Source organism: Bidens hawaiensis, unplaced genomic scaffold (genome assembly GCF_021521415.1).
Source record: "Bidens hawaiensis isolate Kalapana, Puna unplaced genomic scaffold, B.hawaiensis_p1.1 tig00001575_1, whole genome shotgun sequence".
NCBI classification, from domain to species: Eukaryota; Viridiplantae; Streptophyta; class Magnoliopsida; order Asterales; family Asteraceae; genus Bidens; species Bidens hawaiensis.
In genome coordinates, this window is record NW_027491088.1 from 1,889,274 (window position 1) to 1,900,937 (window position 11,664).

The following is an 11,664-nucleotide window of genomic DNA, read 5'->3' on the forward strand; positions in this document are numbered from 1 at the left end:
CTTCAGGTGACACTGAGTGATTGAGAGCTAAGTGCCTTGTGCGTGTAGCCATGCTGCGCGGGTGGCCTTCCCTGATGGCTTGTATCCGAGGCTGCGGGGACAGGCGGAGTCCTTCACCATCGGGAGGCATATCCTGCGGGACCAGCTTGCGTACTGCGCGTAAGGACGTCACGTCTCTGAGCATGGTTGGTCCTGCGGATCCAGTTGGTTTCTGCGCAGACGTCCCTCTTCAAGGTGAGTCTTGCGGGTCCAACTAGGCTCTGCTGGGACCTACCTCTTCAAGAAGGTAACAGAGAATTTGTTTGTTTGAACATTCTGCTGCTGCCTTTTCTAAGCATACCACTCTGCATGCTGCTGTAGGGTCCTTGTTAAACATTCAAATTATTTGGGTTCAGATTCCAACAGAATATTTTTGTTTGAACAAAAGTATATGTTGTGCTTTGATCAAGGTCCTTGTATCAAAATACCTTTAATTTAGTTAGGCAGAAATTGACATTATGCATTGAATTTTTATATATAAATACTTCATATAACGACATCTGTTGTTTTGTTAAAAGTAAAATAAAATTGATTTCCGTTAAGTGTCATTTAGATTATAAACCACTAGTAAAATGACAGCCCGTAACCCAATAGTCCATTTTAGGGATTGGCGACTTACCCATTCAGTGACTTTGGCACTGGACGTTCCCCAAACGGGTACTGTCGGGTCGGGTGAATTCAATAATATATGCATGTTGGCATTCCAGCCTTCCTTCACCTTTCATGGCCACGTATCTTTCCGGCTAAGGAATGGGAAATCCTTCTCCTATTCCATGAATCCAATTTGCATTTCATCCGGGAAAGCCGTCTTTTTCTCCACAATGCCTTTGTCATTTGATCCAATAGTGTTCCGTTAGATAGGAACATATTTGATAAATACTGATAACTCTCGGATAGAGTATTATAATGGAAAGATCCATTGGATAATGAATTATTGGTTCTAAGCCATCTCTGGCGATTAATCAACAATTGGAAGTGTTGTTCTTGAACTAATAAAAACCAGAAAAATATTGGCATGCATATTGAACTAATAAAAACATGTTTTAAATGAAAGTTATAACTTCAATTTTATAATTTGTAATTGGATCCTTTTAATTGAAATAAAAAAAATTGTTTTTTCCATCCTTAATTTTTAAATATTCCATAATTACATGCACTGGCGAAGTTTCATTGAGGTCCGGGTGGCCCCGGCCCCTGTTTTTTTGCAGTGTAAATTTACCCGTTTTCGGACGAAAAATATTATACGTAGTGTAAGTTTAGCCCTTTTCGGCTGAAAATTTGAGTCCGCCCCCCTCGTTTGTGAAATTTTGTATATATTTTGAGCTCGCCCCCCGTTGCCTCAGTCCAAGCTTCGCCACTTATTACACGCATGTTGGTTGGGTTTGTATATATATGTGCACATGCTTGATTCATAAGTATAGTATAGTACATATGAGCATATATAAAAGTTGGTAAATTTTTATCTCACTGTCCCATGATTAGGTATCCCATTGAATATATATGATGAATTTACATAGTTTTTTCAGGTAGCTATAACATTAATGGTGTTAGGTTGCAGATAATTAGGTAAATATTTTGTGTATACATGGTGGATCCACGTACGCGGTGGTAGATCGAGGATAATTACAATATAACGTATTAAGGATTTAGTTACATGTTAAAACTTAAAAGGGTCAGGTCAAAAGGTAAAAAGTATTATATTTCATTAAGTCATCATCATTGTATTGTTATGTGTAGCAAAATTAATTAAGAATAAGCTTAATAAATTTATTAGACTTGTCACGGAAAAAGAATGAACTTAAAAGAGGTTTGAAGTATTTAATTAGGGGGTGTGCGTTATTTCAACTGTAAAACATGTTCATTGATATTATCCAAACTCTCATGCTAGAATATCAGGTTAATTTCTTTTATTTTTTTTGTTTGATTTGTAACTATTTCATTATACACTTGTTGGGATGTATTTATGCATGAACGATGAACAAATATGCTTGATTTTTGTATAATGGTCCTTGTACTTGTTAGTTTGTATATTGATAGGTATCTCATTGACCATATATGATGGATTTCAGAATTTACTTACACTTCAGTTAGACATAACATTTATTGTGTTAGGTAATAACTTAAATATGTTGTATATCATTACCTCATCATATATGTCAGAGGTGTCCAAAACACGTTTTTTTTCAGACTGGTTCGGGTTCTAAACCAGCCCAGTTTGGTCAAACTATGGTCAAAACCTGTCTGGGCCAAACCGATTCGGTTTAGAAACCGGTTTGAGAGGCAAACTATTATACTAGAATATCATGCAAACTATTATACTAGAATATTATCAACTGGTGCAAAACAACTACAAGACGTTAATTGATCACTATCACTAGATATGCAACTTACATCACTTAGTGACAATACCAAAAAATTAAAAATGGTCACAAAATCAAAAAGATGAAATTCTGAATCATGCATCAAAACAACAGCTGATGAACCTCTTAAATCTTGTTATGTTCGTCTCGCGGATACTATGTAACTTCTTGAGCATCTCACAACCGAACAGATGAATCCCGCGGGTGAGTTTAAGAAGAATTTAGGAGGAGGAATCGGAGGAGACCACAATCCACTTTGTTTGTAGTCAAAAGTGAATTCTGATATATCTATGAACTTGTTTAGCAGTCCGTCCGACATTGATTTGGAAACAAGCTGAACAACAAGTGAAGAACTGTGGTTGGTGAATATGTAAGAGGATGATGAGATGTCTGTAATTGTTGATAAAGGAGATGAGTATTCAGACATGACTGCTTATGAATATAGGTTTTGAGAGGTTTACATGTATCATGTAAAGACCTTTTTTTGTTTGGAGTCTTTATGTAACCATCAAGCTTGCAACTTATATAGGCTCAAGAATTAATTAGTTTTTAGTTTTTGGTGGAGTAATTAAGTATTTTGTTTTTAAGTGTCTGGTGAAAGGTAGTTAAAAACTTAATTTATAAATTTATTTAGTGTTGACACAAGATTGTTCTAAAAAAAATATAAGAACTAGTTGTAAGCAAACTAGTTATTGAACTATTGAAGTAAATGCAACTTTATTTAAACGGGTTGGATACCCTGAGCGTTGCGGCAACTCAACCTTTATTCGCGAAGGAATCCAAACACCTTTGTTGGTTATTTAGCAGGAAACCCGAAAGAATTCAAATTCTCTCTTTGTAGCTGCTTTAAACCATCACATTGCAGCGGGAACATGTTGGTATGGGTTCGTTATAGTGCCTTTGATGGACAAATTTGTGGTGACAAAAGTGTAAAGAACAAAGCTTTCTAAGTTTAAGGCCTTATGCAAAAGAAGTGTATATGTGTGAAAATTTGTGACAAAACATTGAAGATTGAACTTGTGGTGGCAAAAATACAAGGAACAAACTTGTGCCTAAATTATAAAGAGCTAAGCTTTAATTAAAGTACAAATAACATACTTCGGGTGGACAAAGTTCAAAGAATAAAACTTTAACCAAATATAAAGACAAACTTTTGGTGGTCAAGTTACAAATAACTAAACTTTGTTATTTGCTTCTTAAGAATGATATAATATAATGAAGAACAAATTTGTTGTGACAAAAGTTCAAATAAGAAAACTATGTAAGTTTGAAAGTCATGTGCCAAAAGTGTAAACGTGTAATATTTTGTGGCAAAACGTTGGAGAATAAACTTGTGGTAGCTAAAGTATAAAGAGCCAAACTTTGGCTAAAGTATAAATAACAAACTTTTGGTGGCCAAATACGAATAACCAAACTTTGGCCAGACTACCAAGAATTAATCTTTGTAAGTTGCTTGTTGATAATAATATACTAACCTTACATACCTCCACAAATCGGTAAATCAACTCCACCTCATATTTCCGGCATTCGTAAAGACCCCTCATTCTCGTAGACGAGACGACGAAGAGGAGACAATGGTGGCTAGTGATGGCAATGCGTAAACGCTCGTTGTCGATACCGAAAACAAGATGAGATGGCAGAGAGGAGATGATAATTGTGGATATTTTCAATTGTGAGATGCCCGATGGTGGTGCAAGGACGTGAGGATGTAGAATAAGGGGTATGAAAGACCCGCTAGAGTTTTGATATAAACATCATAGTTATTAAATCATGAGGGAACCAAATATCAAAGCTAATTATGATGTTGCCCTCATGTTCTCGCACATGTTTAGACTTAACTGGAAAAGTTAACCGAGTAAGGGTAAAATGACTTTGTATGTTCTTTTAGTAAACCATAAATAACATCTATAATCTATTATATTTACATTTTGTTGGGATTTTGGTATATCGTGTTAAAATCAACAGTGAGTTGTATTTTTTTTTTTGTGCAGAAGGTGATTTATTTGTTAAAGTTTCTGAGAGAAGGAAGAGACAGCAAAAGGAGCAGCTACCAATCCTTCTTTCACCTGAGAAAGTTGAACCGATTTGTTCACCTTCAGATGCCATTATAAGTATGTTGATATTCGCCAACAGTCACTTTTACTTTCTTTTATATATTCCTGTATGTATGCATATTTCATATTTATGATATTAATTTAACGTGAATTCAGCATCTAAACAAGCGGTTAATGGTGCCTTAAATGAAGATTGTTCAGATAAAATACTGGCAAGCCCGCCTAAGCAAATCCCTGATCTACGGTTAGAGGCAAAAATAACTGCAGAGGTTGGTCATAATTCTTTACAGTTTACTTTAGCTGAGGCGGATTACCTTTGTTTTTGTGCTTTGCGATGAATTAAAATTTTGAAACTTTTTATCTGATTATTGCTACCTGAGATTGCAATAATCAATTATCAAGTTTGGGATAAAGTGCTTCTGGTTATCTGATTATGCAAGGGATAAGCAGCCTGTTCTAGAATGTAGAAAACCAGTTTCATACTAGCTGCTACAAAACTGATTGTTTAAGATTACAGTGTAGTCACATAGTACAAAGCGTATGTTATATGTTTTCATTCTACACAGCGTATGTTACTTTGATTGCAAGAAGAAAGATGACTTATCATTATGATTATCTTTTTCGTTTGATAGTTGAAAGCGATAACCTTTTCTTGAATACCAGGTTGCTGTTAATGGAAATGAGATGGGGGGAAAGAATAATGTTGAAGAAGATTCTCCTGCTGCTGTCAGTAAGTAACTGATCAGCTGGACACATGTCACGTTGTCTCTATGTTATATTAGTTGGGAATTGGGATTTTGGTATATTGTGTGAAAATCAACAATGAGTTGAATTGCTTTGTGCAGAAGGTGATTTCTTTGTTAAAGTTTCCGAAAGACGAAAGAGAAAGCAAAAGGAGCCGCTGCCAATCCTTCTTTCACCTGAGAAAGTTGAACAAATTTGTTCACCTCCAGATGCCATTTTAAGTATGCTGATTTTCACTAACAGTAACTTTTGATTTCTTTTATATAACCTTGATCACTTGATTGTCACTTCACCATCCTAGTAAACCCAACTTTACTTTCTTTTTGGATGCTGGTATGTATGCATATTTCATATTTATGATATTAATTGTTTTAATTCCATGCGGCTTTGAAGATTCAAAGAGCCCTAGGAAGCCTAGAAGACGAGCTAATACTACACCAAAGAAGCAACAGACATGTGTTACACCACAAAAGCAACAAATGAATTCAGCATCTAAAAAAGCCGTTAACAGTGCTTTAAATGAAGATTGTTCAGACAAAATTCTGGCGAGTCCACCTAAGCAAATTCCTGATCTACGGTTAGAGGCAAAAATGACTGCAGAGGTTGGTCATTATTTTTTAGAGCTGAAGCGCATTAGCTTTGTTTTTTTGCTTTGCGATGAATTCAGGTTTTGAAACTATTTATCTGATCATTGCTACTTGAGGTTGCAATAATCAGTTAAAGTTTTGGATAAAGCGCCTCTGGTTATCTGATTAATCAAGGTCTAAGAACCTGTTCTAGATAACCAGCTTTACGAGTTGGCATTTTTATTTTCATTTTACAAATCGTATGTATCTTTTCTTTTTAATTTTTTTTTCTACTAGTTTTGATCTTTTAATTTCTTAAATAAGGCGAATATGCTAAACCCTTAAACATCTGGTTATTACAACTTTAAATAAGAGAAAGACATCTAAAGTTAATTTCCACATGCTGTTTCCTACAGCTGATTATTTGGTTTTGATTATTTAACATCACATAGTCACTAACATTCCCTTAAATGCAGCTTTGTGTCTAGTTTTGCAAATTAACAAGTGTGTAAAATGTTAATAGCATTGTTTTGTCTGGACACAACTGTGGTTAACCCTCTGTTATACATCCAGACTCTATTATCAATTCCTTTTATATTGATTCCAAAATATTTATTATTATCTATCAGGAAAATTCACGGATATTTGCAGGAAAGCAAATACATCCTTTCTTTTCATTTAGGAAAGCTGGAAAGAAAAACCCTGATAATACTGTCACAGAGAATAAATGGTGCAATTCTGATAGCAAAGAAAGTAATGATTTTAGTCCTATGCACGTATTTGAGAGATCACAGGTGACTATCACCTTTTAAATTTCTGCCTTTTTTTAACATTTTATCTTAGATCTTGAAATCACTTCCGCAGGGTGAAACTTTCTCTGTTGATTGGAAAGATTGGACATTTTCTGAAAACATTCACACAGGAACCACTCAAGATCCTAAAGATTCTTGCTCACAGCTGATTAATGAAGGAGTAGTCAATTGCTTGCAGTTTGATAATTTTCTTGATATCCCTCCACCTGGAGTATCAGTGTGCCAAAATGTTGAGATGGTAAGCTTGTAGCAGTCAATATAAGTTTTTTATATATTTAATTGAGTTGTTTATTTTCATATAAAATGTTTTTCTGTCTATATGACCTTCATATTAGTATATCAATAAATTTGCAGGTTCATGAAGATGCTAAAACATGTAGTTTCTCAGAAAACTTTGAATCTGTGGTGAATTTGGATTCAGAAAGGTGAACATTCTTTTCTATCTTTAAGAATTACATAATGACAACCGTAGCTAATTGTTTTATTTATTTTTTACATTATCAGGATGACATCAAATTATCCTGACTGTAGCTACCACTCTGATAATAGTTTATGGACAAACAAGTACCAGCCTAATAAAGCCATTGAGGTCTGTTATCTTGAAAAATAATTTTCTCGTGCAAATGCACCACATAAGTATTTTTAGTTTATATTTTGTAACCAGTTTTAGTGCAATACTCACATTTCTGTATGATGAGCAGATATGTGGAAATGCTGAATCTGTGAAGTTACTTAATGAATGGTTACAATTATGGCATGGAAAAGGTTCAAGAACCAATAAATGTTCCACTGATGATAATAATTGCATCATGCAAGATTTTGACCTTAATTACTGCCCCAGTGACTGCGATTCTGAGTATAGCAATGAAGACAATAGTTTAAAGAATGTTCTTTTAGTTACAGGCCCAGTTGGGGTAGGCATCTTACTTATTTCACTTTATAATTCTTTTATATTTTATACATTTAAAGAGTTTTTCTTATTTTGTGCAGAGTGGGAAATCTGCAGCCATTTATGCTTGTGCCAAAGAACAAGGTTTTCAAGTTATTGAAGTAAGTTAGTATTTATTTAGCTCTTAAAGAATTGGTTTTTTAGTTTTCTAGTATAAGTTAATGAAAATAACGTTGTAGGTGAATACATCAGATTGGAGAAATGGTGCGCTTGTCAAGCAAAAATTTGGTGAAGCTGTTGAATCACACTGGCGGTTGGTCAAAATTCTTCTTTGCATGCTTAAATATTAATATTACTTTTGTCATTGATTAGCCACATTGTGTTTTAAAATGTCGTATTGTTCCAGCTCTGTGCCCGGTTTTGAAAATCCAGATAACAAAAGTCAACTGAAGTCAATTCCAACCAAATCTGCCAATGATGTTATAGAATTGATACCCTTATCAGATGACGAGGATTCAAAAGATGCTGGTGTGCCCGCTGTGAAGCTAACTAACTCACAAAACGGAACTAAAACCTTAATCCTTTTTGAGGATGTGGATGTAACTACATATGAAGACCGTGGTTTTATTGCTACCATACAGCAGCCTGCAGAGACAACAAAGCGTCTAATGATATTAACTAGCAACAGTAAGAGTTCTATTAAAGTTGACGATCCTTAATGATATTAATTAACTATCACACTATCTAATCACTGTTATTTTGATTTTGTTCATAGGTGATGATCCTGATCTGCCTAATAGAGATTAGCTTCAAATTACCATCATCAGATGAGCTCCTTGGGCTTGCATATATGGTGAACATTCATCTATCTCAAGTTATAACAATTTTCTAATTTGAAGTTTATCTAATAATTATATTTTTTTTAGGTTTGCGCTGCAGAGAAAGCTGAGATTGACCCTTGTTTGGCTAAACGATTTATCGATTATTGCCATGGTGATATTCGTAAAACCTTAACGCTTCTCCAGTTTTGGTGTCAAGGTCAAAATCAAAGTCAAAGAAAAGGTTAGTCAGTAGTTAGTTTTGTTCATAGGTGGCAATTTTGACCCATTTACAGTAAACGGGTCAAAAACACATAATTCGACCGGCATTATATTTGCTGACATCATGTTCTCTTGATTGACCAGATAGTGAAGTGAGAAATACATATTCTCCACTGCTGTTTGATACTAATGCTGGCCATCACATTCTACCACAAATGATGCCGCTTGGTTACACTTCCAAACTATCTGAAATGATCAACACAGAGATTACAAAGTCCACCCTGATGACCAAAAAAGACCCTATATTCATGGAGACAATCGAGGAAGAAGACGAAAACGACAATACACAGGATATCAATTCTAAAAAGGACGAAATGCTACGTATACACAACTTTGAACAAGAAGAAACTGGTCTTGCATTCTCAAAAAGAACTCTTCAAAAAAAATATGATCCAGTAACTTCTTTTGAATCAGAACCGTGTTGGGACGAAGATGACTTAGACAAAGAAATGCCAGATGAAACAAGAAATTCTAGAAGAAAATATAATGCAGTAATGTCGTCTGATTCAGAAGACGAGTGTTTTAATGATGACACGTGTCATCCATCTGAAGCACCGTGTGATTCCAAGGCTACTGTAGATGTATCGTGTGTTCCAGAATAATTTTTTTTCCTGAGACAGAAATTGACGATGGAACAATGATATACTCTACTATGTGTTCTAGTGGGCGTGTTGGAGGTGGAACAGAAATGGGTCCCACTAACACTGACTGTGAAACCAATAACTATAATCATGTTTGCGACGAAGATAAAGTGGTTAGAGATGTAGGTTTAGATAATGAGGAAGAAATTGGAGATTCTCACATTGAACCAACAGAATCTGTTCCAAGGGATTATCAAATGATGGATGAGTGCAGTCGAATAGATTTTAGTGAAAAGTTAGAATCTATTAACGGGTTTACATCTGTGGGCTCCACAGACACCGTGCAAGAAGCGTGGAGAAAACTTAGAAACTGCAGTGAAGAATTAAGTCAATATGTCTCGATTGAGGAAAATGACACTTTGGAAGCTTTAAGGATCTCTTACAGGATGACTAATTTAATATCAGATGCTGATTTATTACTCGCCGATTGCCAGTCGTTAACATTCGTAAGTATATATATATTTTGAATACTATTATTATCTGATACGTAAATACATTGCTGTCTTTGAATTTATACTTTTTTATAGGATAACTTAAAGCCATCGATGATTTCATACGACAAATCACATTCGTACAGCTGGCACGATGATCAACTGCAAATGGCATCAACATTTGCTCAGCATGGATTTTGTGTATTTGCAAAAAGAAGTTTTGATTTACTATCGAATGACAAAATGGATTTGGCTTTGGAGATGTTGGCATCATCAAATAATGCTGTTTCTTTGGGAAAATTTATTAACCAAAACAATAACATGATAAAAAGTTTAGGAAGTAAAAAGCCACAAAGTGACTCGAAAAGGTACTATTAGTTTTCGCATCGGTGTTTATGCCTTTATATTTTATCCGTGTAACCAAGTGTCGTATGTATATTTGCAGCATTTTAGAGTCACCAATTGGCAACACAATTCGTTCTGTAGTTCCTTTACGGTCACATTTATCATTAAAAGGCTATGTATTTCATGAATACCTTTCGTCACTGGCCCACATTTCAAGATCAGAATCTTCTCGTTTATCAGAAGCCGCTAACAATCCAACCCAAAGACGGTATAATAAACAGGCTTGCTTCAACAAAACTCTTTTTAGTTTTTAAATATTCTTTAATAATTTGAGTTTTAATGCATTTCATTTTGCAGAAAGAGGGTTGCTAGAAACTACTTGAGTAACGGCGCATTATCATTATCAAGTGAAGATATTTCGTTATTGGATCAATATAAGTGTCACAGGAAACCTTCATCGGATACAAAGCCCGAAAATTGAGGGCTAAAAAGGGTAGAAAGTAAAGTGCTTATCATTGATTAAAGTTTACAATTTTAGTTGAAATTCGTAATTTAGATGTATACATTTCTAATTAATTACAGGTCTCCATGTTTTTGTTCATCTATTGTCATACAAATAATCTCACTTCTTCCAGAGTAGCTCATAAGTATAACTGGTTTGATATTTGTAGAACTAATATTCATGGTTTAACACTTATAATAGTTATAATTATTATTAAGTTACAGTTTTACATAGTGTTGTTATTGAAACTGTTTGAACTGTTCAACCGAAACAATCAATCAGTTTGGTAATTGTACAGCTTGGTTAAACTTTGATGAATTTTTGCAATTTTTATTCATCCAAGTAATAAAATATGATGATTTTGATTCTAAAAAAATCTAAAGAGATTATGATGTATAGCCTGTATCATATCCAGACAGTAGATATTGGTTAGCTAATCTTACAACTTGCTTTTTTATTTAACTTGTATTTATTATTTTAATGCCGTAGTCATAGAGGAATTATGAAGTTCAAGTAAACTTCAAGTTTTGACATTTTGCTTTCTTTTTGATCTCATACTTGACTTGTATGTACAAAGATATAGTCATGCAACTCTCAACCAATCCTTTAAATCTTAAATACTATCGGTTCTTTTTTTTTTCTTAAATAAATACTATGTATCTTTCATAATATTTCACTATCAAAATATATATATTTTTATATTATCTTAATTCTTATGCTTAAGTTTTTGTAATAAAAGTCTCAAAAGCTATAACTATCATTTTCCATGAACAACGGCTAAGCCACTAGTTCAATTTTAAGTTTTAACGTTTGTTACCAAAGGCAACGATTTCAGTCAACCAATTCTTATTTCTTAGTTTTTTTTATTTAATGTGTTAAATATTTGAATAGTATTTTTTTTTCTAATAAAGCATATATGCATATTCTATGTGCCATATGGGCATCGAAATGGTGCATTTGGTTTTGGTACATAGAGACCATCCAACAAAATGATAATTTGGTCAAAGTCAGAAAGAAGGCACAATGCTTAACGTTTCTAGAAACTCGCTTGCCCATTTCAGTAAAATAACTACCTTAAATACTCGAGCGATTATTCATGAAATGAGATATCAGCTGTCAATATTGATTATGACGTTTTTACGCTGACTCAACTAAGAACACCATCAAGAATGAAACCACAA

At 34.2% G+C, this 11,664-nt stretch overlaps 3 protein-coding genes across 3 annotated transcripts; all 3 read left to right on the forward strand.

Moving 5' to 3' along the window:
- The first annotated feature begins 4,169 nt into the window (after window positions 1-4,169).
- On the forward strand, window positions 4,170-8,234 carry LOC143586465 (uncharacterized). Its single transcript, XM_077068007.1, has 14 exons — window positions 4,170-4,245; window positions 4,391-4,510; window positions 4,610-4,722; window positions 5,117-5,183; window positions 5,299-5,418; window positions 5,591-5,799; window positions 6,393-6,557; window positions 6,628-6,813; window positions 6,930-7,000; window positions 7,080-7,164; window positions 7,277-7,489; window positions 7,566-7,625; window positions 7,704-7,777; window positions 7,871-8,234. Exons 1-14 carry the CDS (start codon window positions 4,170-4,172, stop codon window positions 8,181-8,183), a joined length of 1,872 nt encoding a protein of 623 aa, XP_076924122.1. The 3' UTR covers window positions 8,184-8,234.
- Window positions 8,235-8,242: 8 nt separating this feature from the next.
- LOC143586472 (uncharacterized) lies at window positions 8,243-9,627 on the forward strand. The gene is made up of 3 exons (XM_077068017.1): window positions 8,243-8,317; window positions 8,391-8,526; window positions 8,649-9,627. Exons 1-3 carry the CDS (start codon window positions 8,243-8,245, stop codon window positions 9,164-9,166), a joined length of 729 nt encoding a protein of 242 aa, XP_076924132.1. The 3' UTR covers window positions 9,167-9,627.
- Window positions 9,628-9,738: 111 nt separating this feature from the next.
- LOC143585616 (uncharacterized) lies at window positions 9,739-10,626 on the forward strand. Its single transcript, XM_077067377.1, has 3 exons — window positions 9,739-10,004; window positions 10,082-10,249; window positions 10,339-10,626. The coding sequence occupies exons 1-3, from the start codon at window positions 9,751-9,753 to the stop codon at window positions 10,460-10,462; spliced, it is 546 nt and encodes a 181-aa protein (XP_076923492.1). The 5' UTR covers window positions 9,739-9,750; the 3' UTR covers window positions 10,463-10,626.
- The last annotated feature ends 1,038 nt before the right edge of the window (window positions 10,627-11,664 follow it).